Raw genomic sequence first — 26,125 nt, 5'->3', positions numbered from 1 at the left:
CGTGGGATCCCCCTGTCCCTTAATTCAACATTCATGCCTTCAAAACTTCCCAGACAATGAAGCTTTCAGAGAAGTCTCTGCACAGATGGAGCATCCATAAATGAGCAGGAGATCACAAGTATTTAAGGATCGCCTGGATCAAGCTGTTGTATGTTACTCTGTGCAACGGTTGCTATGCTTAGTTAGGTTTCTTTTTTTCATTCAATAATATCTTATTCGTTCCTTTTGCTTTCCTTTACCTTATATGATCTCAGAGTGGGTTACTTTGTACAATCACATCTGAGCAATACAGCAAGTGCATGCTTCTAATTTTAGAGCTAGCTACCTCATCTCAGAACCCCACAAAATGTTGGGAAAGGAGGTGCATCCTCAAACCATACTACAAGATATACAGGGATGGAGCAAGGTGCAAGTGAAATGCCACTACAGGAAAGGCCCTGTCTCATGTCACTGAAGAATGAACTTCCCTTTATGCAGGCACCAAAAGAAGGGGCTCCCCTGTAGATCTCAATACATGAGTGGACTGGTACAGAGAGGAATGCTGCTTCATATATTTGGGTGTTTAGAGCTTTATAAGCTAGCATGAATGCTTTGAATTGGATTTAGTAGCATATAAGCAACCTGTTCAGGTTCTAGACAACCTATGTAACATGCCTCCAAAAAGCTAAGCCAGTCAATATACTTGCTGCTATATTCTGCAATAGCCAGTGCTAACTTATAAAGCTTCTGAACTACCTTCAGATGTAGTCCTATATACAGCACATTACAGTAATTTAGCCAGGAGGTACCAGAACATGGATTAGTGTAGCATTAGTGTAGGTTATCATAGTCTATGAATGGTTGTTTTGGCAAAGCAGGCATAGCTACTCAGAGGTGCTTCACATCATTGATGACACTTGGAGCTCCAGTAAAAAAGGTGGATTGCCCTCCAGACGATGTACCTGCTCCTTCCGCTAAGTGCAGCCCCAATTCCTGGATCCACAGCCAATTCCTAGATTCTTGGATTTTGCTGGGATTCAGCATGACTTTATTGGTCAATATCACAGCAGTCTAGCACTTGCACAGCCTGTTTTGATGACACAGAAATAGAATTGAGTGTCATCTGCATATTGATAATATTGTACCCCAAATCCTCCAATGACCTCTCCCAGAAGCTCAATATAAACGTTGAAGAGCATCTTTGTAGCCTGCCCAGCCTGAGGGCTTGAAGTACAAAACAGCACTTAGTAACAACATGGAAAAATTAATGTAAAACATACATATTGCTCACCTTCTGGCATAAACCTGGCCATCAAAACCATCCTGTTTTGATGTGCATAGGTGTGGTGCAAAGCCATCATTGCAACAATACTTTCACAATTTGTTTTCTTACTGCCCTTCCCTGCCTTTCTTTAATTCTCTGTGTTCTGGGCAATATCTTTGTTGGTCCCTTTTGACTTTTTTGATCTTTTGATTAGAAATCCAACAGACAGGGGCCTCTTGCATTAGTAGGTCCAAAAGTTTAAAACAATGGGTCTATATATTTATCCTATGAGCTCACCATGCATTTGTGATTTGTCTTGGTATTAGTTGAGCTTCTAGGAGGGCCACATTTAAATGAACGGAGAGTTTGTGATATAGCAGTATTTGATGAATTGCACTTTAGGGACATGGTCCAGAGGTGCAGGTGGATTCTGCCCTCCTTATAAGTCATAAAAAAAAAAAATGCTTGAGCAAAGCTTTCCTTACTTTTATGCTTTCCTTTTGCCTATTTTCTTGGAAGATGGGAATAAGAAAAGAGATTGGTGCTAGTGGTTTCTTTTAAGGTTTTGGTTTGAACCAACAACTACATTCAAATTATAAGTATCTTATTTTAGCACATACTGCCAGATGTTTAATGCTTACTGCATTCTGTAGCAATTCCACATCTTGCATTGTAATTATAGTTACAGAACATTTCCCCCCCCCCCCCGACTTAACGTTGCCCAGATATTTCTGCCTTATCCCTTTTTCTCTTTTTGAGCTTAGCGGGAAGCATTCATCTTAATATGCACGATCATAGCTGCAGTCAATAATTTAATACCTCGTTCATGTGTGTTAATCCTCCTGTGGCGTAGGGTGCTCACTCATTGCCACCTACTTTCAAAAGGCATGGGATTGTTGCCCTGAAAAGATACTCTTTATAGTTCACAGCTAATGCTCTGTGTTGTGGTTGGGGGGCCAGAGACAAATACAAAGTCACTTTTACCGTTGTTCTAGTTGCTGATTAGAGTATTCCCCAACTAATAAAGGATTAGACAGATTAAACTTGTAACCTTTTGAGGGAATAAAGAGCATGTGGAGCCTGGTAGGTTTAATATAATGGGAGGGAGAGAAACAGAGCACACTCCTTTCAACAGGACAAATACAATATAATATACAGTGCGGCACATCTGTTGTTCTCTGGTAGCAGTGGGGCTCTTTCCTTCCTTCCTTTCTTTTTTCTTTTTTTTAAAAAACCCTACATACTAAAATGTGTAAACTGGAGGGGGAAATAGCATGCCAGTAAGCATAATGAATCAGTCCAATTTGTTCAAGATTGCAATCACATAGCAGCGGAGAGGAAAAATAAATCTACCTAACATGCGACAATTGCAGCCTTAATTTGAATCAGTAAGTTTTCAATGCTTTTCTAATGCTGCTGCAATGAATTTTGCTGTTTTAAATGTAACGTATTTATTTATTTAAGCGTTTTCTTACCTGCCCTTCATTGCAAGGTCCCAGGGTCGTTTACAACCATATAATCATACAATATTAAAATCCAATAAACCAATTCCTACTCTACTCTGAGCAGATAATAGATACGGTAATTGTACCTAATTCATATGCCAGTTCCAAATTTGGGTTTTTCAATTCCTTACTTATATGGTTTGTCAAGGCCAGAATTGTATTGATTCAGTAATTAGTTTTTTTAAATTAGATTTTCAATTATGTAATAAGGAGAATATATACACACAACAAACAAATGAAATAATACAACTATAACACACACACCAAATGAACTGGGTGTGAGATCAAGAGCTTACTGAGATACAATCAAGTAGAAGAAAAGGGGAAGTCCATCTACATTGGGATTAAGAAGAAAAGTCTTACGGCATCTATGTATTTTTGGCTGTTATATAGGACTGTACTATTGATTCAGTAGTTGGCTGATACTTCAGTTTGTGTTGCTTTTATATTACAAACCCTTAGAAAAAGCTTGCATGTCTGAATTTTTTGAAAGATGCATATAGAATTTTTGAGCTCTGAGGAAAATACATTGATGCCACCACTATATTGGGATTGCCTTAATTCGCCAAACTTTCATGTATGTACAAATACGTTTCAAGACGCTATATTCCTCTTCATGTACACGGCAGAAAGCTTGAAGATTTCATTTTAACCAAGTGCTAATCTATTCTATACAGTGTATTTACGCAGGTGGTGCTGTGGTCTAAACCACAGAGCCTAGAGCCTAGGGTGACTGGGTGAGCTCCTGTTGTTTGGTCCCAGCTCCTGCCCACCTAGCAGTTCAAAAGCACTTCAAAGTGCAAGTAGGTAAATAGGCAGGAAGGTAAACGGCGTTTCCGTGCGCGGCTCTGGTTCGCCAGAAGCATCTTAGTCATGCTGGCCACATGACCCGGAAACTTTCTGCGGACAAACGTCGGCTCCCTCAGCCTATAGAGCGAGATGAGCGCCGCAACTCCAGAGTCATCCGCTGCTGGACCTAACTGTCAGGGGTACCTTTACCTTTACCTAATCTATTCTATACAGTGTATTTATGCAGCTATTTACTGTGATCTCAACATGATTGTTCAACTTGTGTATGTGGTGTGAGGAGAATAAAGTGCACTGTATGTTCATTTGCAGGGGATATGAAAGTGACAAAACAATCTCGGCATCGAGTGATCTTGCAACTCCCTGCGAATGGTGGCCGAGACTGCCCAGATACTCTGTATGAAGAAAAAGATTGTGAAGCTCCTCCTGTCTGCTTGTTTTTCAGGTGATGCTCTTAACGGAAGAGTCTCTTAACTTTTATCGGTGTAGAGTTTCTGTCAAAAAATAACTTGTTTTTGTGAGATTTGTATGTATTCAGGAAGGGAGGGAATTTGTCATCTTCTGTGAGGAATCTACCTCAGATGTTTTGTACTCCAGAGCTTCCTACTTCTAGTTTTTGTATATTACCTTTCAGCAAAAAAAATTGGCCTATTTTTACAGAGGCACTGTAAAGATTCCCATGTGTGTTGTGTAAGTAATATTTAGCAAGCATTATTAGCATTATCAATGCTATTCGGGTTCTTTGGGAGAATGTGTGGAACCATAACAACACTACGCCATCTAGGTCTCTTGTGGGCAGAGTCTCTGACAGGTGGAGGTGGCTGTTGCTATCTTTGTAGCAAAACATTAGCAGAAAGCAGCCAAGCCACAAAGGAGCTTTCTGAGCTCTGGCATTAATTCCTTCTCCCCATAATGGGATATTGCCTGAGTTTCACAGGCAATTTGTCATCTTAATTTAGCAATACAAAAATGGCTTGTTCAGACAGTAACATGCTCTGACTGCTTTCAAATGCCACGATTACCTCATTTGCAAAGCGTTGGTGAATTCATCCCATTGTGTCTGATAATATCACTCATAGAATAAAGATTATAGGTCAGACATCTTTTAATGTGGTGTAAATATTGTGATGGCCAATCTTAGAGCCAGAGGAACGTTTTCACTTTGGGGGCTGGAAATAAAATCCATGGCCAAATCAGGTGATGGTGTTATTAGTGATTTCCACTGTCATTGAAATAGTAGTGGCTATTTCCTGTGGCTTTCCCACAGAGAGAAGGTTAAGAGAATAGCAGTAGTGACACCCAGATAGAAGATAAGGAGAAGTTGTTTATGAAGCATGGTTCATCTAATTCTGGTCTTTCTGTTGTGCTGGGCGTATGCACACAATCCATCCATCTTCATGACATATATAGGTGATGCAGGTCCAATACACAGCTGAAGGCAATATGTTACCTCACACCACATTATCTTTTATGAGGGAGTTCCATACTGAAAGTGGAAGCATTTCCCATTCAAATTTCCTGAGCAAGTGCCCATTTCCTTGGCAGCTTTGAGCTTCAAATGGGATTTGCCATCATCATTGCATTGTGTGCTTTTTGCTATGAATTTCTTGTGTTTCTTGTGTAATGTGTTTATATTGTGATGTAAATGTGTCATAGGTCACTTGGAGGCATTTAACAACAAGTTATCGCCATCAGTTTATTTGTATGCTACTTTCTTACAACATTGTGTCTGAAGCAGATCACAACAAATCGAATGGACAGCAATAGCCATTCAGAAAATTTAGGGTTTTGTGCAGCTAAGTATTCCTCAAAGCAGATCCACTGAAATTAATGGAGCCACGTTTGTGATGTCCATTTATTTCAGTCGGTCTGCTCTGAGTAGGACTAGCATTGGGTGCAAGCCATATTAAGAACAAGTGCAAATAATCATAATGGGTTGTAACCAACGTCTTAGAGTAGACCCATTGAAAATAATGGATATGACGAATTTGGATACATTAATTTCAGTGGGTGTGCTTTTAATATGACTTAGTTGGACACTAGCCAAAGTAAATATGTCAACACACCATTTTAAAAAATCAGTCCACATGACACTATATAAAACAGTGCAAATGCACTAACCCAGTCTTAAAGCTGAACAGGAGAGAGAATAGAAATGAATACAGAAATAAAAAAATAGTAGTGTACAAGGCAAAACAGAATCATCTCCATTTCACAAGGCATTCCACGAAGGTTCAATACAGTTAACTTATACTCATTAGATGGCAGCCTCTTGTGGTAATCCTCCTCCCTGCAGCTCTTCTCTCAGTTCATTCCCAATCTCTCACAGCACATGGAAGCTCCTGTTCAGAAAGTGGCCACTTATCTGGGCTGGAGGTAGGTGGCGGTTGTGGCCCAGCATGGCAGCCCCTCAAACACCAAGGGGGTGAAATGACTTTGCCATGGTGGCTGGCCTTTGGAATGCCTCCCCAGCCGGCCGCCATCTTGAAGTTTGAAATTAGCCTATCAGGGGCAAGCTGAGGGGTGGAACCTGGGTGGCAGAACAGGGTGGAGAAGTCTTCACTCTGATCCAATTCCTCTACCCACCTGTCCCTGTTGAAATGTCCTTCCTGTGATTTTACTTGACAGTGCAATATAAATAGAGGTTATTAAAGCAAGGGGTTACCTTGATCCTCTATCAGAGACATACACTTAAAATCCATTAGGAGATTGTAGAATATCTATTTGATGGTTCTTTGAGAATGTAATTGCAGGACTTGAGGCGACCAAAAATACACTCCATATGTTGGGGATAATTTATTTTCTCTTGCCATTATTGTTTCCTAGGTTTATTCTAAATTTATGGCAGTTTACTCTAGCAGTAACTTCAGCAGTAAAGTTCTTTGTTTTGTTTTGTGCAGATACACTAGTTTATTTCCCATTCGGTTACGAGCGCAAACTATACGAAAGAGAATTACTTGACTCTTGTTTCGGTTCAAGAACAAGTATATAAAAAGCAAGTCACATTTATTTTTTGTAGAGCAGGCTGAGCTACTCCTAGCTAGACCATCAGTGTTTGTTACTGAAGCAACCAAATTATAGCAACCATGCCCATAATCATTTCACTCCAAACAATTCAAGTCTATTGCAATGACTGATGGAACAAGATGGCGAATATCCAATATGGAAAATAATACAAAGGACTTTTCACAGTGCAATATCTATATACAGTGGTTCTCTCTGTATAGATACTGCACTGTGGAAAGCCCTATGTATTATTTCCTAAATTTGATGTGAAAATATGTTGGGAATGGTAGATACTCTGGATAATTTCAGGCATGTTTTAAATACAGGAGCTTGGAATGATGACCTGTCTTTTTTTTGTTAAAACTGTTGAGCAGCACCAAGCATATAGTTATGAGTAGCCCTTTCGTGTGAAATGTATATTTATGAGTCAGGTACCCATAGGTATTTGAATAAATATACAGAAGGCAATAAATTATTGAGTAGAACAGGTGCCTAAATAATTCTGTAAGCCTTCATTTTGGTTATTTAACTGTGGCTTCCCTTCCATTTTGTTATTCAGATTGACAATGAATTCATATTGTACTGGACCTGCATTTTCCAAGTCAGTATGTGGAAGAACTTTTAGGAAAGCAAAACCCTATAATTAAAATGACCTCCATAGAGAAGCACAGTAGAAAGGCTTTTTCACTAAAGCAAATTTAGAGCGTCAAAAATAGCCTAGATGCACATATTTTATTTGATGCAGTTCTGCATAACTCAACTGAAATTCCAAAGTGGGTTATGCAGCACTCATCCTGCCAACAGAATTACTAAAGGTTTCTGTGAATTTGTGGCTTAAATAGCACTGATAATGCATGATCAGTGACAAAAATGTTGCTCGTTTCTTCCAAAATCTAAGGGAGGTGATAAACCCGGGCTTAACATTTCAGACTGCAAGTGGGAAGTCATATTCCTATTTCCTTATAAAAAGTAATCTTCCGAATTAAAAAAAGGTCCCTGAACAAAATTATATGTCACATAGAAGGCTGAGATTGTCTCCAATCACAGTCTGAAGAGGCACAACCCAGATGTAAGTTTGCTTCGTAAACTTTAGTACCTCACTGAGAACTAGGGTCCCAGATTTGATTTACTTGTTGCATTTCTACATGCTTCCATGATATGGGAACGTAGGACGTTGTCTTATACTGATTCAGGTAGGATTGCCTCCCAGCTTTAACTGGAGATGCCAGGGATTGAACCTAGCACCTTTGGTAAGAAAGGCAAATGCTCTACTACTGAGCTATGCCCCTTTCCTAAACATAACATATGCCCACAGGTAGATGCAGCTGGGAGCCAAAATTGATCAGTATATGCTTTGTTAAGCATATACGAGATAGTAGAAAATTTGGTCTACAACCAAGCAGTTTATATGGTAGGCTGAACTACAAATCGCATAATCCCTAGCCATTGGCCACACTTGCTGGGGTTGTTGGGTGTTGTGACTCAGTGACATTGGGGGTGGGGGTGGGCATGGAAAGTTTCCCACATCATTTTGTACAGGGATTTATTTATATTTTAATATATGGAAGATTATTTAGCCACATGTGAGGCTAGGAATGCTTTCTAACCTTGTTTGCATCACTTTAATACTGTCTAGTCTAGGACATAGAGCAGAATTATAAACATTGGTAATGCAAATATTGTTGTAGGCATCACCTGCAAGAAAATGGTCTTTGAAGTATATTTCTTCAGATATGAGGACAAGCGGCAGCTAAAAATATGTAGATTATCCTCAACTTTTAGTTAAGGCAACAGCAATTTTAGAGCGAAGAAAATTGAGGGGACAGAAGGTGGCAATGAGGAGAACAGATTGGTCTTAATATTGTGCTATTTGCACATTTGCTCATCTAAGGCTCTGACAAATGGCTTGCATTCACACGGTATTTTTCTGCTATAGGTGGAAGACACATAAATGGCGCAGGTGTCAACTCGCACCATGGAATGTTCGTCAAGGCAGCCCCGGCGCCCAGGAGACATGTGGGCCCGGTCTACAAGCAAGAGGTTTGAAAATCGTCACTGTAATTTATGCTATCAATCACTAACACAGTTAATTATCACAATAGATTATCATTGTGCTCTATCATAACCTCATGTGGATTCCTGACACCCCTGTCAGCTGCAAGTGCTAAGAGTTTTAGACTTCGTAAAATCAACAGCAGTAACAAATCAGGCATTAGCATGAAGTTGTTGAAAACTAGGGAGGTACCCCAGGGTGTCTTGTCTTCACAGAACTGTTGAACTAGAGTTATTAACATGATATTGTGTGAAAGGTATTGGAGTTACTCAAATAATTAATGCCTGAAATCACTGACCTGAGATAAAGTTTTTAGAACATTTGATATTGTCGTGTCCTCTGCCTGAGCTCCTTTAGGAGGAAGAGCAGGATATAAATTGAAATAAAATTCATCATCCTCATAATTTCATTGCAAGTTAAGTATTGTCTATTGTGTAAATGTGATATGCACAGATTCTTATCCTGCAGTTCTTTTCATCCTTGCTCTTCTAAGAAGCTGGGATTCATCCATATTATTTGAGAGAGATAATCAGGGTTATGTGTACACACCTTAAAAAAAGAAGAAAAGCAAAAGTGGACATTTTGAATACTGTGCCCTGTCCAATATATGTCGGTTTTACAAATGTGTATATATTTTGACCAATTTGCCCTGGGTTTTCCAAAGAAAGAAAAATAAACAATACAAATGTGTATATATTTTGACCAATTTGCTCCGGATTTTGCAAAGAAAGAAAAGTAAACAGTACAATGTTGTGAATTGTATGAATGCAGACCTGTTCTGCTGCCACTGGCAAGCGGTCAACCTTGGCATTTGACCCACTTTGCTGGGTTAGCACTATAGCTGCAATAGTTCTGATGGTGACATGGGATGAGCATACCTCAGCAGTTCATATTTGGCTATGGTGCTGTTTATCATGGACAAACTGGAAATGAAATAAAGATGCACAAGAGCAGAAATGGGTAAAGCACATAAGGAAGAGGCTGCACTTGTCAGCTCACAGACATTATTAGAACAAACCCATGCCTTGATTTTATAATTAAAGCCTAATATATTAGCATTTTTTCAGCTTTTTTTAACACACACAGAGCTTGTGTGGCTGCAAAAGTGCCAACATGAATCAGAAATTTAGCAGGAGTCCTCCTCCAAGACAGCTTTGATTCTAGCTGTCCTGTGTAATTGAGCTTTTATTGCAAATCACGCCTGTGTAAAATGAACATGTCACAACTTTAGACTGGGGCCAATTTTCTTTGGGTTTTTGTCAGCAAAAGCATGTCTTTATTTTATTTTTTTAATCAACTGTTTCCTCCCCCCTTCTCCTATTTATATAGCTGAGCATAGAAACAGCAAAATAAAACAAATTTTACCCCATGCCAAAGATTGTTATTTAAAGACGATCACCATATTGTGGGAAAGCACTGTGCATCTGCAATCAGGCAAGGGAAATTTCTTAAAAAAAGGAAAAAGCCTTGATAATGGAGGCTCAAGAAGCACTGTTAAGAAGCGCAGCATGAAAATTTGGACTAAAAATGAAATTGCGTGAGCGAGAGCTCTTGCCCGGATTCTGACCTTTTTCAAAAGGCTTAGCTAACTTTAAAATCTTACATCTCTAAAGCCACACATCTTCTAAAGAAGAAGAAATAAATAGACTGATGTTTGGTTTTCTTGTAAGAGACGGTCGGAAAAATCACAGTGGAAACGAAGTACAATGCTGTGTAGAGCATGCTTAGTTCTCCCTTGACACAGCGACTCTACAACATTTCATGCCTGACCTACAAAAGCCTTGCTATTTTGGTCAAGAACCTCTCTAGGGTGGAGGAATGACAATTGTTCCAGAGCCTCTCCTGTTTCATTTCTTACGTAATGACCCAACACAGAGGCTTGAGCGCAAAAGGTCATTTCACTTGAATTAAAATATTTTTACTCTCTCGGAGCAGTGAAAAGCTAGTGTGTATCTGCCTCACTCTCGTCCTGAACATTTAGAATTTTAACATATATTTCTGAAAACCTATGCAGCTGTCTCTGCGCCGTATTTCCTGTTTTCTCTTGGGAGAGTATTACATACGGAGACGAGAAGCTATTATTTGGTTGGGGAAAGTTCGAAGGAAGTGTGAAGCCCAAGGGGCAAAGCTACATGCTCTGTCTCAGCCCTGTGTTTTTAAAGCCAGGCCCCTGCTTTTGCAATGAAAATTGAGCCCAGGGGACCATGATTTGCAATGGCAACTTTTGGGGAGAAATATAGTTTTGTGTGATGGCTTTCCTTCACAACTCCACCATACCAGCTTTCTCTCCTTGCAGCCCAATCCAGGCTAGATCTGTGTTTGCAACAGAAACATGGGTCCAGAATAAAGCTTGGAGCAAGCATAGGCAAACTCGGCCCTCCAGATGTTTTGGGACTACAACTCCCATCATCCCTAGCTAACAGGACCAGTGGTCCGGGATGATGGGAGTTGTAGCCCCAAAACATCTGGAGGGCCGAGTTTGCCTATGCCTGGTTTGGAGACAATGCAGTTGGTGGAGTAGTGTTGGGGAATGGTTGTTGAGGAAAGGGTGAAGTTCCCATCTCTCTCTTGTACCCAGAGTTGAAAGTTTGGGAGTGCATGAGTTGTGAAGGCCCATTCTTGATCTCTCCCCTGTGGCATTTCTAGTTTGCTGGTGATAAAGATGAACAAATTGTGTTGGTACAGTTTTGATAATGTCTCTTGGCTGCTTGGAAGGAGAATAGAGAAGGATGTGTCAGCGTGTGTAGAACGTACTTATTGTACAAAGGTAAATTTTGTATAGTACTTTGTCCACTTTTGCCTCTGGCTCCTCCCATCACTGGCATGTTTTTGCAAGAGTAGATGTGTGCAGTGAAAGGAACAATGGGCTCATAAAGTATTGTCTTTGAACATAAGAGAGATTGATAGAGGTAATGAATGAAATTATTTATATACGGCTGAAATCAGACAGCCTGGCCCATCACAAAGAGTTAAAGCCATATAATATTTCATGGTAAGCTAGAAAGATGCTTATTTGAGACACAGTATGATTTGGCAGTGTTTGACCTGGGCACTTAAAGTTTTTTGGTTTTTTTAAGTACCAAAATGGCCCTCATTTGCATACACAAAGCAGACTTTGTATTTAATTATCCCCACAATATTAATTTATCAGCTTATGGCCCCTTGTGGTGTAGTTCAAGCTATGCTATCAGCCCTAATTATATCAAGGTCTTTTGTCTACAAAATTTGAAGCGCAGTTTATTTCATACCACTCTTCTGGGAGACCCTAAATGTTCAATAGGGAAACGTATGTTAAGTGAACCCATGTTAAATTAAATTTTGCTGGCAACTGCATCCTTGTTCTTTATGGAAACATTTTACAATTATTTGTGTTTAATTCAGAATAATCACATTTGGTGTTCTTGCCACTAATGTCTGTAATCAATTTGATGGGAGTGGGTGTGATTAATTATTAGTCTGCCACAGCATGATAAGAGACTGATTTCTGGTCCCAGGTGCCATTTTCACCATGTAAATAAAGCATGTGGACTTGGCTGAAGGAGCATGCAACTTAAATTGTATTAGGATGTGCAGTGAATATAGAATTTCAGGGGAGAATGTGGTCTGCTGCGTAACCAGACCACCTTTTCTCTTCTAATAATTTGTGCTCTGTAGCCCATTAAAATGCATCTATCTTATCCAAACCCTTTTCTTTTCACTAAGGTGATTTATTAAGGGGCATACATGTTTCTGTGATCGTTTTATGCCAGATTCCCACGGGACGATATGCTTGGCACATTTTCTGACACAAGGTATAGCAGGCTGGCTGGTTGTATGGTGGCCTTGTTCAGAAGGTGCATTGCATGCACTTCTCTGCCTGCCAAACTATCAGATGACAGTGAAATTTGTTGTGTGAGAACATGGGTCAGTAGCAGAGCAGATGGTCTGCATGCAGATGGTTCCAGGTTCAATCTCTGGCATCTCCAGTTAAAAGAATCAGGTAACAACAGGATGATGAGAAACAGAGGTGGATTTAGGGGAGCACAACTGGGTGCCAAGAGGTGGCACTGCAGCTATGACGAACCACAGAAAGCAAGGGCAAAGGGTGCTGAGTTTTGGCATTGCACAGGGCGCTGCTGAGATTTGAAAGCACAAAGTCTGCCACTGTAGGAAAGTGCTCTACCTGAGACTCTGGGTAGCTGCTGCCTGTCAGTGTAGAAAATGGGCCAGATACCAATTGCCTGGTATCGTGTAAGTCATGTTGCTATAGATGACATATGAAGAAGATCCGATATTTTCAAAGCTGTCCCCTGTGCTCTGTGTGTCACATACACATTTGACTGTTCTGAAATCACAAAGATGGATTGTTTCCTCCTCCTGCCTTCCCATTTTCCTACATGCATCTTAAAGACATGAACAGGGAAAGAGAACCTAGGGACCAGCTCTCAGTTAATCCAGGGTGAGCTGGTTATATTATTACTACTACTACTACTACTGCTACTACTATTATTCCCTGAAATGAAATGTGGTGCTAGGCAGGCAGGAACCAGAGAATAACCTTTTCAGCAGTGGCACCATAGTTTTGCAACTCCCTCCTCGTTAAACATCATCTGACTCTCTTACCCTCTATTTTTACCAACATATAAAGACTTTTCTTTTAGCCTGACTGCAGTCTGAAGTTTTACTGAAATTAGTTCTGCTGTTTATTCTGCTGTCTTACTGCTCTCATTTATTGTGGTTTTTTTATGCTTAAAAAGGTATTTTAATTGACTATGGAATTGTATATGTCTGATTTTATTGCAGTGTTTCCCAAACTCTGGTCTCCAGCTGTTTTTGGACTATAATTCCCATCATCCCTAACCTCTGGTTTTGCCAGTTAAGGATGATGGGAGTTGTAGTCCAAAAACTATTGGAGACCCAAGTTTGGGAAACACTGTTTTGTTGTTGTTGTTGTTGTAGTAGTAGTAGTAGTAGTAAGCAACTTGGAATTGATTGAATCCTAAACAGCAAGATAAGACAAGGTGCCTTGGAGGGATTTGGGACTTCAACAAGGTGAAGGATTTATACAAGGCAGTTAGGGGCCAAAGCGGAACTCGTGTAGTGCTTCGGTGTTTGTTGTTTAGTCGTGTCCGACTCTTCGTGACCTCATGGACCAGAGCACGCCAGGCACTCCTGTCTTCCACTGCTTCCCGCAGTTTGGTCAAACTCATGCTGGTAGCTTCAAGAACACTATCCAACCATCTCGTCCTCTGTCGTTCCCTTCTCCTTGTGCCCTCCATCTTTCCCAACATCAGGGTCTTTTCCAGGGAGTCTTCTCTTCTCATGAGGTGGCCAAAATATTGGAGTCTCAGCTTCAGGATCTGTCCTTCCAGTGAGCACTCAGGGCTGATTTCCTTAAGAATGGATAGGTTTGATCTTCCTGCAGTCCATGGGACTCTCAAGAGTCTCCTCCAGCACCATAATTCAAAAGCATCAATTCTTTGGCGATCAGCCTTCTTTATGGTCCAGCTCTCACTTCCATACATCACTACTGGGAAAACCATAGCTTTTACTATATGGACCTTTGTTGGCAAGGTGATGTCTCTGCTTTTACACTTCAGAAATGCAGACATTAAAAAAAAGCTGTAGACACGTGTCCATGAAAAGCAAAACTATGTCTTTAAACTTTGCCAGAGTGGGGGTATGAGGAAGAAGAAGCAGCTTTGCAGAAACTAAAGGCCAATCTCTAATTTAAGAAAGATTCCAGAATCAGGAGAGGGAGCTCCTTTGGGACTGTAGCTTGTAATGATAGGGAATAGTTTTTCCAGCAGTCTCCAATCCCAGCGTGTTGGGGGAAAGAGCAGCTTTGTAGGACTGAGATGTCTGTCTAAATTTAAGAAAAATGTCAGGATAGGGAGAGGAGAGAGAAGGTTCTGTTGTGACTGACAATTCAAGCTTGCAAATGGTCACACAGGGAAAGTGAATGCCTATATATATATAAAAACTTTAAACGTGTTCAAGCTCAGTTTCCCCTGGATGTATTTAACTGCAATTTGGCATGGATCTTACCCAGGGGTACTTGTCTCATATCTGCAAATTTCAGACCAATTACCCACAGAACGCTAAGGAAAATAAAGTGGTTCCTTGTTTTTTGTTTTTTTACACAACTCAAAACAGCTGAGTTTGCAGGGGAAGAGCACTGCAGCTACCTTATGATATTTGGCTGAACTCATGTCCTCAGAAGGGATGACCTTGCCTGTAAAGTTCATTCAGTTATTCAATAAATAAATAAATAAATAAATAAATAAATAAGAAATACATGTTTCCTTAAAAACAACAACTAGTAAATCAAATTATAAAGGTGCCCACATAAAAAACAACAACCCTCCTAGACCAGGAGCTTTTTTTCAGCCAGAACTTGCTGGAACTCAGTTCTGGTACCTCTCAGGTAGACACCATCGCCATTCTAAGAGAACAAGGGTGAATTTTGGCACCTCTTTTTCTAGAAAAATAGCACTGCCAGGACCCATTGGTCAGTAAGACCATGTTTGTAGATCTGATCCACTTCTGTCAAAAGGAGAAAAACCATAGTCATTTCTGGATTAGTGCATGCGGGGAGGAGAAACGAAGTTGATTTGAGCTGGACCTGAATTGAGTTGGGCAGACCACAAAGTGTTTTACAATGAAGCAAGCTGTTTTATGAATCACTGAATCTTGTGGTTGATGCAGACCCCTAATATAAATGAATTTAATCAAACTGCTTACTTTATCACTACAACAATTGTTTCAAGACTTTCTTGACTAGGGGTTGTAACTGCTTTTTGGGTGGCTGAACCTGTTTGTAGCTAAGGATCATGTGGTGGTTGCAACACAGGTTTTGTTGTCGCCCTTCAAATTCCTTATGGTCCCTTTTTATACTATACCGTTATAGATTGTGCCTTGGAGGCAAAACTGTATATTTCAGTTATAAATGTAGAAAGAGCAAAGACTATACATGACCCTCCATTTATATTTGTTCATAAAGAGTCCTCTGTGCGCCACTAAAAAGCCTTGCACATTTGTGGGTTCACATTTATTATATTGTTTCCTTGGTTATGCTAGTATGTCAGAAAGTTTATAGCTGCCATTTTACCATTTAGAATTCACATTTCATCTCTTCAGATATGGGGAGTCTATTAAACCACACAGGAAAAATTAATCTCAGGCCAATTAACTGAGTCTGGAGACAGTGAAATAGTATTTACAGTTCTGGGAACCGAGAGGGTCATGGATAGGTCCTGCCTTTGGAATCCTGGGCTACAAATAAAGGATAGATTTTCAAAGAGTTGGAATCATAATATTTGCTAGGGAGGCAGCAGTTGTCTGATATTGGAGCATTTCATCATGCAACTTGCAGTTGAGAACTCAGGAACATACAGCTCATAAAAAATTATTTTTTTTCTTTTTCCTTTGATTCAATCCTATGCATGCTTGGGATTAAATCCTATTCAATTCTGTGAGGCATACTTCTGAATAAATATAGATACCATCAGGCTGCATAGCTGTTGAGCAAAGTCAATGTGTAGAAGTTCACTGTGTAGTTTAGGGCTGCGTTCAAGTATTCTTTTTGAGGTATTTCATTATGACTGCATTACACTTAACTGGGAATAAGTCCCATTGAAGTCAATAGGTATGTCGGTATAGTATTACACACACACACACACACACACACACACACACACAACCACGCATGCCTTATAAGCAAAATAGAACTTGCTGGTCAGAAACAGTAATGCAGCGTAATCTGCATAAATGGTACAGCCTATGCATCTTTACTCAGAAGTCTCAGTTAGTTCAATGGGGCTTCCAGGTAAGTGTGTATAGGACTGCAAATCTCAGAGAAAATGGAGCCTAATTTGCAGCACTGTGGCAGGGGTGGTGAACCCATGGTTCTCCAGACATTGCTGGACTTCAACTCCCATCCTACCCAACTGTTGCCCATGTTAGGTGGGGCTGATGGGAGTGATAATACAGCAACATCTGGAGGATCACGTGTTACCCCTCCCTAATCTACTGGTATGCCTATTGTTATTGTTATTGTCATTATTATTATTATTATTATTATTATTATTACAAGTTGCTTGTTACTCAAATGTTCCCAGCAACTTATACCGCATTTAAAAACCTAAACCTAGATACATTATACTGTTAAATTGTGTTTAAAACATATTCATTGGTTTTCTCCATTACAAGCTCCTTATGCCATTATTGCTAGAGAGAAGATCTTTTGTGTTTTTATATGGAGGTTTAATATAATGTTCAAGCTACAAAGCATTTTCAGGTAGACATACCTTCCTGCTTTCCTATGGAGCAAATACATTTCTCTTCAAAGTGTGTATCAACTGTGAATATAATTATAGTATATTTTAAATTATAAAAAGCTCAATTCATATCTCAGAATACCCATTCTTTGGGAAAGTTAGTAATATAGGGCAGTTAAATTATATAGCAAAATGGGGCAGAATAATAGATGGCATTTATTCCTTCCTTCGTAGAATGGCTTGTATTGTATTTCTGTGCTGCATTTTTAATGTCACTTGCTGATCTGAATTATATGAGAGGTGTGCAGCATTTTGCATTTTCTGAAATTTGAAAACAGTCCTGTGGTACCAGAGATCCCAAGCAGAATGTTACTGTTCTTGAACCTATTGCCAGTTGAGCTAAATCAAATGTGGGTGACTCTGGTGGTTAGGTGCTCCATTGTCTTACTTACAAAAGGCCTAGCAACTCATTATAATGCTTTCTGCTTCTCTCCTTCCAGCTATTACTTGCCGCAAGCAAGATGGCGGACAGGCTGACATCAGCGAATGCCTTAAGCATGCAGGCTCTTTGCCACCCTTAACGCAACCCTGCCAAATCCCTTGCCAAGATGACTGTCAGTTCACAAGCTGGTCAAAGTTCTCTTCTTGCAATGGGGATTGTGGAGCATTTAGGACAAGAAAGCGCTCTCTTATTGGTAAGGGTTGGAAAATACCAAGAGAAACATTGTTGGTAGTAGTAGGACTAGTGCTGCCGTGAGAAATTTACTTAGGGAGCAGGTAGAATCCCTAAAATGACCAAAAAGCAGAAACTGTTGACACTAGTTGGGTAGGGTGTCAACTGGAAACAACTTAACCAGAAAAGCCTTCCTTGTATGAATATTGAATTGATTTGTATTTCCCAAGGTAGTGTATTTTATTAACTGATCCATATGGAATCATCTGTAAAGTTAGACATACATATTCTAGTAGAAGTGGATATATATTCCAAATCTATACTGTGATTTCAGACAATCAAGGAAAACACACACACACATATGCGTGCATATCCTTCCCAAGAAATCATGAAAAGAATATGTACATTTGACAATAGAAATCCATGGACTTCTGCTTCTTTTTGTACATAACATCATTATGCAAATTATTTTTACGTAAAAGTAATCAGTCATGGATGCTTTAGTTGATATTCCTGCATTGTAGGACCTTGTACTAGATGACCTTTGGAGTCCCTTCCAACTCTATTATCCCTGGGAGGAAAAAATCCAAAATGGTATAGGAGGAATTGAGGTCTTCCATTATCATTTATTATTGATAATGCTTTATTTTCCACCTACCCCAAAAAGAATTTATGTGCCATCTGCCATGAAGTTGTAGAATACAGTTTGAAATAATGCTAGCAGTCTTCTGAGCACTAGTGACAGGAGTTTAGAGATGTGTGTCAATGGATTGCAGACTATTTTTCATAATGATGGTTTTGGTTCAACTGCTGCAACTACTCCACATTTACTAGGTAAGAAATTGTACATACTCTTGACAGGGGAAGGACTTTCAGAAACAAGGTTAACTAGCTGGGCTGCATTCCTGTAGACACTTTGACTGCTTCAATTCAGTTGAAGTCAATGAGATTTTAGCATCTTGGGTGCAGAATTGCTGAATAAAGAAAAAACTGAAAGTCTCGGCTTTCAGTCAGTAAGTAGACCCTCTCTTTTGCTAGACAGACACTCCCAAGTGGGTGTCATGACACTCCATGTGAGTGTCATGAAGATGGTGGCAACATCATTAGACACAGGATTGATATGCATGATCTAGATCCTATATTGATATGCATGATCTAGATCCAATTTGCAGGGCTAAATAAATGTAGGAAATAAAGGTGTCTGCCTGACAAGGAATTCTGTGTAAATCGAAAACTTGCTTATTTCGACCCAAATTAATGTTGGTCCAATGAAAGCCGCACATTATCTGATTTGGATCTCTTCCACTTTAGGGCCTGGTTATTATTTAATGAGTAATAGGAAGAGCTCCTACTTTAATCAGAACAGAGAATTACTGTTGCTATATCGACTGTCTCTGTTCTGTCTATGCTGATAAACATTTTAATGACCCCACTGTCTTTCCAAGATGCTTCTTATCACATCTCATAAAAATTGTATTATTTCTGAGCAAAGGAAAACATGGCAGCATCCACTGAGGCCCATTGAAATGGCAAGAAGGTAGATACAGATTTCAGATTTGGATTTATGTAATAAAGCTTTCAGGGACACGGGTGGCGCTGTGGGTTAAACCACAGAGCCTAGGGGTTGCCGATCAGAAGGTCAATGGTTCGAATCCCCGCAACGGGGTGAGCTCCCGTTGCTCGGTCCCAGCTCCTGCCAACCTAGCAGTTCGAAAGCACGTCAAAGTGCAAGTAGATAAATAGGTACTGCTCCAGCAGGAAGGTAAACGGTGTTTCCGTGTGCTGCTCTGGTTCCCCAGAATGCTGGTCACATGACCCAGAAGCTGTACACCGGCTCCCTTGGCCAATAAAGTGAGATGAGCGCCGCAACCCCAGAGTCGGTCACGACTGGACCTTGTGGTCCAGGGTCCCTTTACCTTTTTAATAAAGCTTTCACATAGTGATGTATTTTAAATAGAGTTTCCACTAAGGGCTCATCCCCACTTCTGCTTGTCCCATGTCTGGAATGCACAGGTCTGAGTGGTTTTCCTCTTGTCTCATACTTTCTAGGCATGGGCCTGAGAGGCTTTGCCTTTGCTCTGCGCTTTAGTGCTAAATCAGAGTAACCAACAATCGAGAGCAAACTCAGTTGACATTTGCTTCGATTCAGTAGTAAACAGCGGGTTTTCCCGGGGGAGGTGGTGGGTCAAGTGGAAGTTTGGATGAGCGCTAAGATTATTTTCAGTGGTGGAAATCACTACTAACAGAACAGGGAACACAAATTGCGAAGACAATTCACAGTTTGGGAGCCCCGTTGACTTATAAGAGACTTCACAATGTTGTAGATAACAACCACCATAATAAACATCCAGGTAAAGGATATCCCAAGAAAGCAATTTCTGAAGTTCTTTCTACTCCCTTCCAGGAAAAAGCAAGAAGAAGGAGAAATGCAAAAATCCCCAGCTGCATCCACTGATTGAGACCCAGATATGTCCATGTGACAAGTATAATGCCCAGCCAGTGGGGAACTGGTCAGACTGCATCTTACCCGAGGGCAAAGTAGAAGTACTGCTGGGAATGAAAGTACAAGGAGACATCAAAGAGTGTGGGCAAGGCTACCGTTACCAAGCCATGGCTTGCTATGATCAAAACAGCAGACTCGTCGAAACATCACGTTGCAACAGTCATGGTATTTAAAAATCTCTCCTTTTTCTGGTTGGTTAAAGGTGCTGGTTTGTCTTTGAATGTCACAGAGATACAGCATATAGGCAGAATTTGGAGGGGGGGAAATCGCTGAGATAGAAAAGCGTGTTGTTTCCTTAGGAAGGTATTCAAAGCCGATGTAAGTTAAGGAACCTTTTTCTGCAAGTCAGGAAAATTCCTTACCTTTCTATGTTGGTTTTCCAGGTGTGTGTGTGTGTGTGTGTGTGTGTGTGTGTGTTCACTTCTGTAAAAAAATAGATCCAGAGACGACATGAAAAAAACCTCCAGCTCTTGCTCATCCCTTGTGGTGAAAACAGTTGCCATAGAGCATGCAACACCATGGGTTTCTTTCAAATTCACTGTATTTTCAATTTATGTTATGTTTCATTGTTCTTGCTGCAAAAGACTAACAGGGCTGCTTCTCTAGAAATGCATTCCTATTGCATTTGTAAATTGGTTTGGTTCAGGAATCAGGTGCGAATCATAGAAAACTGGGCTTTCATATTCTGACAAAGAGCTAGAAGTCTTATTGCCTTTATTATTTATGTCTACACAGGCCAGCTGCCGCCTGTCCTCAAATTCAGTAGGTAGCAGCATCGTTTTTTAGATGTTGAGGCCTGGCTTTATCTTGCCTTAAAAAAATAAAAATAGTGCCTTTATCTTACTATTTTAAACTTCTTTTAGTTGACCAACAAATGCAATTATGGATAAATAAGCAGTGGTTTTATGAAAAGTGAAATCTTTCCTTTTATATATATCTTTACACTTTACACTCATAGATCCACTGCAATCTATGGGGATTAAGATAGGAAGTTGAACTGCAGTGGTTCTCTTAAGCATGACTAACAGCAATCCAACCCCACTTCTTGCTGGTCAGGGGGAGCTGGGTTGAATTGTATGGAGGTGTCCCTCAAGCCAGTTCTGCTGGTCACTCTTGGCCTTCTCCCAGCATCCACCTGCAGAGTGACATCAGCATCACCCCACTAGCTTCCCCTTTAAGAGGTTGAGAGGTAGCTCAGTTGGTAGAGCAAAGGTGTGGGCAGGCTTTATGGGGATGGAGTGGGGCTGAGCCAACCCGAGGTCCATTGGCTCTTGAGCTGGCCCATCTGTGGTTGCATGCTGTCCCCACCTCCCACCTAGCTGCTATGTGTGGTGGAGCTGCAGATGTGGCAGCATCCCCACAACACTGTTAAAGCCTGGGACCACCTTCCATCTTCTAGAGTCCCAGATCATGGCTATACAAGTTTTGCATAGCAGGTGCATTTTCATAGTCTCCATGGAAGTGATATATTTAAGCACAAGCAGATTACAGGGCAGAGTCAAGGCGCATAACCTCAGTCAACCCCACATCATGTTAATTTGTACCCAAACGAAGATGCTTACATTTAGCTCTTCTACACTGCTGAGGTGTGTTGAGTCACATTTTAAGAGAGTTGTGGCTTCTCTGCATAACAAATTAACTGTGCTTGCTATTCTTTGCTGTTATACATAGCAAATCATTGTCTGTGAGCCTCCAAACAATTTTCACAGATTGGTGTGAGGTGTTTTGTTTAAAAACCAATCTGCTTATGAGAGCTATAAGACCTTGGAAAATTGGGAGCTGGATATAAAGGCTTCCAATCACACAAAATAAAAAAGCTGTGAGTCTAGAAACCTTAGAGTATAGGTAACGCAAAATAATGAAAGACCTTCAGTCCGACAGAAGCAAGAGGGGCCTAGTGCCATTCATTGTAGCTCTGAAGGATTATTATTTGTAAGAGCAACTATAAAAACACTGGGAAATCAGGAACCATCTATTCAACAGTACAGAGTAGCTGGAGCGCGGGCAATGGAGCTGATGGAATTGCTATCTTGCAGTGTCAGAAGGGAAATCTTATTATGTTGGATGGAATCCAAACTGTTTGCCACAAGAACACAACACTATCCAGTAAAGAAATGAATCTCTTTTCTTTTCTTTTGGTGCCGCTTCTGAAGTTTAGAAACTCCTGAAACACAGATTACTGGGTGAGACATGGTCTTACATAGACACCACTGACCATGGGTCTGATGTGACCTATAACGATAATAAATATAAATCAAGAGTACAGCAGAGTTAATCCTGTATACCGTCAAGATACGTAGCAGCAGGATTAGGGATAGCAGCATTAATAGACAAAGATGGTTGACTTTCCATTGACTTTCCATTGGGTTGACGTTTGTTCCAACATCACTTTTCCAGTAAGACTTGGCGAGCTGCTTCATGTGTTAAGTTTTTAGTGTACGCCTGTATTGAACATATACATTGTACTTCTGTGTTTCAAAGCACATGCTGGACCTGGATATTTTGTGAAACAGGAGTGGGGAACCTAAGTTCCAGGGGACCCTCCCAAGAGCACACCCCTCACTAGTTTTGCTTCATAACCCAAGTGTCCTTCTGCCTGACTAGAATGTGTCCTTGAACTCTGATAGTGCCTTTTCTTTGGATGGAGGATAGAGGTGTGTGTGCGCGCACGTGTGTGCACGCACGCACGCATGCAGAAACTATCCTATTGTATATAGGTAAAAATAACATTCATTGCTCTGCCAGCTTTTGCCTCTGGTCTCATCTACCACTGGATGTGGCTAGAAGAAAGTTGCTCAGAAGGGAATGTGTCTCAGGCTGAAAAAAGTTCCCCACCCTTGCCTAGAGGTAGCTCCTGAATGACCAGGGCTCTTTATTACATCTCTTTGGGCTGTGTCATACAAAGCAGCCTCAACAGCGCTGAAGATGCTCCCATTCTTGCAACTGAAAGGAATCAATAACTTGTCTTTGTATTTTCGGTTGCATATCTATGCTGGATTGGTAGTTTACGTGGCAATATTTTGGCCTGTCATTCCCTGGACAAATTAGATAGTGTCCTTTTTATGACTAATTATTTTGTTACGGCTTTCCATCATGTTGGCTCACTTACTTGCGTGACAGTATTTCTAAGCTGCCCTGTAACGAAATTCTAAGGGCAGCTTTAATCAAGAAATAGTACAGTTTAAAATCCAGCGTCAATAACAAACAATAGTAAAATTAGGAATATAGGATACAAACAGTAAGACAGAGCAAAAACGGTTTAGAAAGACTGAAGCGATAAAATATTTTCTCCTGGTGTCAAAATGACGCCAAGATGGTTATCAGACAGGTTTCTCTGGGGAGGACATTCCACAGCAATGACCCCACCACTGAAAAAGCCCTGTGTTCTGTACCTAGTCACCATACCACCACACTTGGTGGGAGCACTTTAAGAAGGGCCTCCAAAGAAGACTTCAAGATCCAGGTATAGGTACACATGGAGAGAGGTGATTCTTCAAGTACCTTGGTCCCAAGCTGTGAAGGAAAGTAAAGGAAAGCAGTACCTTGAATTGGACTGGAAGCCAGTGGAGATTGTAAAGTACTGGCATGATGTTAGAACCCTAGAGTTTTATTCTTAACTAATTTAAGTTTCCATACCATTTTCAAAAGCAGCTCCCCACACAGTGAGCTGCAGTTGTCTAAGCAAGAGGTGACTAGGGCATGAATTACTGAAGCAAGGCTGTCTCGTTCCAGGTAGGCAAGTAGGTAGTGTATTATTCTTAGCGGGTGAAAAGCTGTTCAGCTACAGAGGCTACTTGTGCCTTAGTAACACAAATGAATCAATGAACACCTCCAGACTACAAACCTGAACCTTTGGGGTAATGCAACCTGTTTAGAACAAGCAGAACACCACTTGCCCCATGGGGTAAGTAATCTCCAATATGCTTCAAAAATAATACTTTTAAAAAATCACTCTTTTTTTCCAATGCACAATGAAAGAGACCAAATAAGAGAAATCTGTCAGTCATCTTGGGCATCTCAAGAGAGACAACACACAAACCTCTCACAAATCTGTTTATATGTCTTCAGCAAAAATTAGATATTTGTCCATCTGTGATCGCTAATCAAAGCCTGGTGTGTTGGGTTTTTGAGGTGGTGGTGGTGGTTAGATTTCTAAAAAGAAAAAAAGAAAAAAGTGAGATCTGGGGACAATATGTCTCCTGTATATCATTTTTCTCTTGATCCATTTCTTTTGTAGTAATGTCAAAACTAAGTCATTTCATTGCCCAATTTGGCATTTCAATTTTAATCTAAATCAAATGTGGGCATGGATTTTTTAAAGAACATTAATAATTTGACTTTTTTGGGAGGCACTACTGGAATTCAGAAAATATTTTAATTGTATTGAACTGATGTTTCCCCCAGATGATACTGTGTAACTCACTTCACCTCCATTTCTCAAAGGTGTCCAACATAATGCCAGTACATCTCAATAAAATCTTCAAAATTTGTGAATGGAAAACACCACAGAAAATGTTAAATGTCTTCAGTATATAGTACATGGTAATTAGGATATCCTAGCATGTTCATAACTTGTTTATTTGTTATTTACAAGCATTTCTTTTCTGCATTGATTTTATATTTAAAAACATAACTTAAAAACATAACTAAGCTTCAGTTTCAGAGATTAATAGCCACAGCAAAAATCACACACAAATTACTCCCTACAAATTACAGTATAAAGAATAATGATTATTCTTATGGTTCCTTCAGCGTAAACAACTATGAGTTCCACAAAGTAGCTTATGAGATGGCAGCATTGCATTATTAGTTTTCTTATTCCCATGCGCTACAAAATCAAACCACTCTGATCCAAAACTATCATTCTTTTTAGTCCCTCCAGCCAATTTTAATCCACTTAATATTTTAAAAACCTCTTAAGCAGTGTACCGTATGTATGATATAGAAACAGAATCTATTAATACAAAACTGCAACTTGAAACTGATAAAACAATATACAGAAGATACATACACACAGTATAAAAACATACAGAATATGTTCTGGGGACTCATATGTGTAGAACTGTCCAGAACTGGGTAAAGGAAAGCCTGAACAAAATTTTTTACAAGATGTCTGAATATATATATATGAATGACATGCATCAGTTATGCCCAAACAGCGCTACACAAAGGTGTCAGAATTGTACCTTGCAAAATGTATAAGATCACAGAAACAAAAATGGTGGTAAAACTCAAAATGGTGCTGGAAAATGTAGGGAACTTTAAAGCACTATTCAATCACTGGTGTGTTTTCATGGAAACTTTCTGGGGCACTGAAAGGACAACAAACCATAATTCAAATAACTCTATAAAAAGCCATTTATAATACAAATAATATATAATATATATTTTGACCATCCCAACCATATTTTTTAAAAACCTTATAAAATGTGGGAGCACGCATGTCTTAATAGATATAGTCTTTCCTTAAGCTTTGCTTGATCATAAAACAAACCAACATCAACCTAGTGCCCATATTTAGTCCTATAAGACTAAGATTCTAATGCTACACACACACACTGCATGTCAGTGGCAGCTGCAGGAGTTTGATTGGAGCATAAACTCACCTCTGTTGGCAGAGTCTAGTGGAGAGGAAGCACCACTGATGAAGACTTCTTGGTGTGATTCCTGCATTGTAGGAGGCCGTACTAGATGACCCTTGGAGTCCTTTTCATCTCTACAGTTCTATGGTTCTATGAAATGTTTGAGCAACACTGATGTATGGATAATGGACAATCAGGTTATCAGTGCTGGCTGTAGCACTTTTGACAGCAAAATCTCTATTCTTGCTGTATTCCCAGTACCAGTGGTACTCAAATAAATCTGAGTGCGTATTTCTAACTTCTGTAGCCCATTGCACCGGCATGACACGTGAACCCTGTTCAGAGAAAATTACCACAGCCATTGCTGTTTGCTGGATGCTACTGACGGCAGACAGATTTTGCCATTGTAATTTCAGAATGCTACTATATACCGTATTTTTCGCTCTATAAGATGCACCAGACCACAAGACGCACCTAGTTTTTGGAGGAGGAAAA

General features: G+C 40.1%; 1 protein-coding gene across 4 annotated transcripts in view; it reads left to right on the top strand.

The window, feature by feature from the left end:
* The window catches only part of THSD7A (thrombospondin type 1 domain containing 7A), a 220,362-nt gene that overhangs the window by 141,122 nt on the left and 53,115 nt on the right, over positions 1–26,125 (top strand). For all 4 annotated transcript variants that reach the window (XM_079948229.1, XM_079948231.1, XM_079948228.1 and 1 more), the window contains 4 exons: positions 3,868–4,000; positions 8,498–8,601; positions 17,373–17,567; positions 19,950–20,213. In XM_079948229.1, coding sequence (XP_079804355.1) covers positions 3,868–4,000; positions 8,498–8,601; positions 17,373–17,567; positions 19,950–20,213 — 696 coding nt within the window. The remainder of the gene's footprint in view (positions 1–3,867; positions 4,001–8,497; positions 8,602–17,372; positions 17,568–19,949; positions 20,214–26,125) is intronic.

This window comes from Podarcis cretensis (assembly GCF_951804945.1).
Source record: "Podarcis cretensis genome assembly, chromosome: 12".
In the NCBI taxonomy this organism is placed as follows: domain Eukaryota; kingdom Metazoa; phylum Chordata; class Lepidosauria; order Squamata; family Lacertidae; genus Podarcis; species Podarcis cretensis.
The sequence above is the reverse complement of the archived record's forward strand: the minus strand, read 5'-3'. Positions and strand labels throughout refer to the sequence as shown.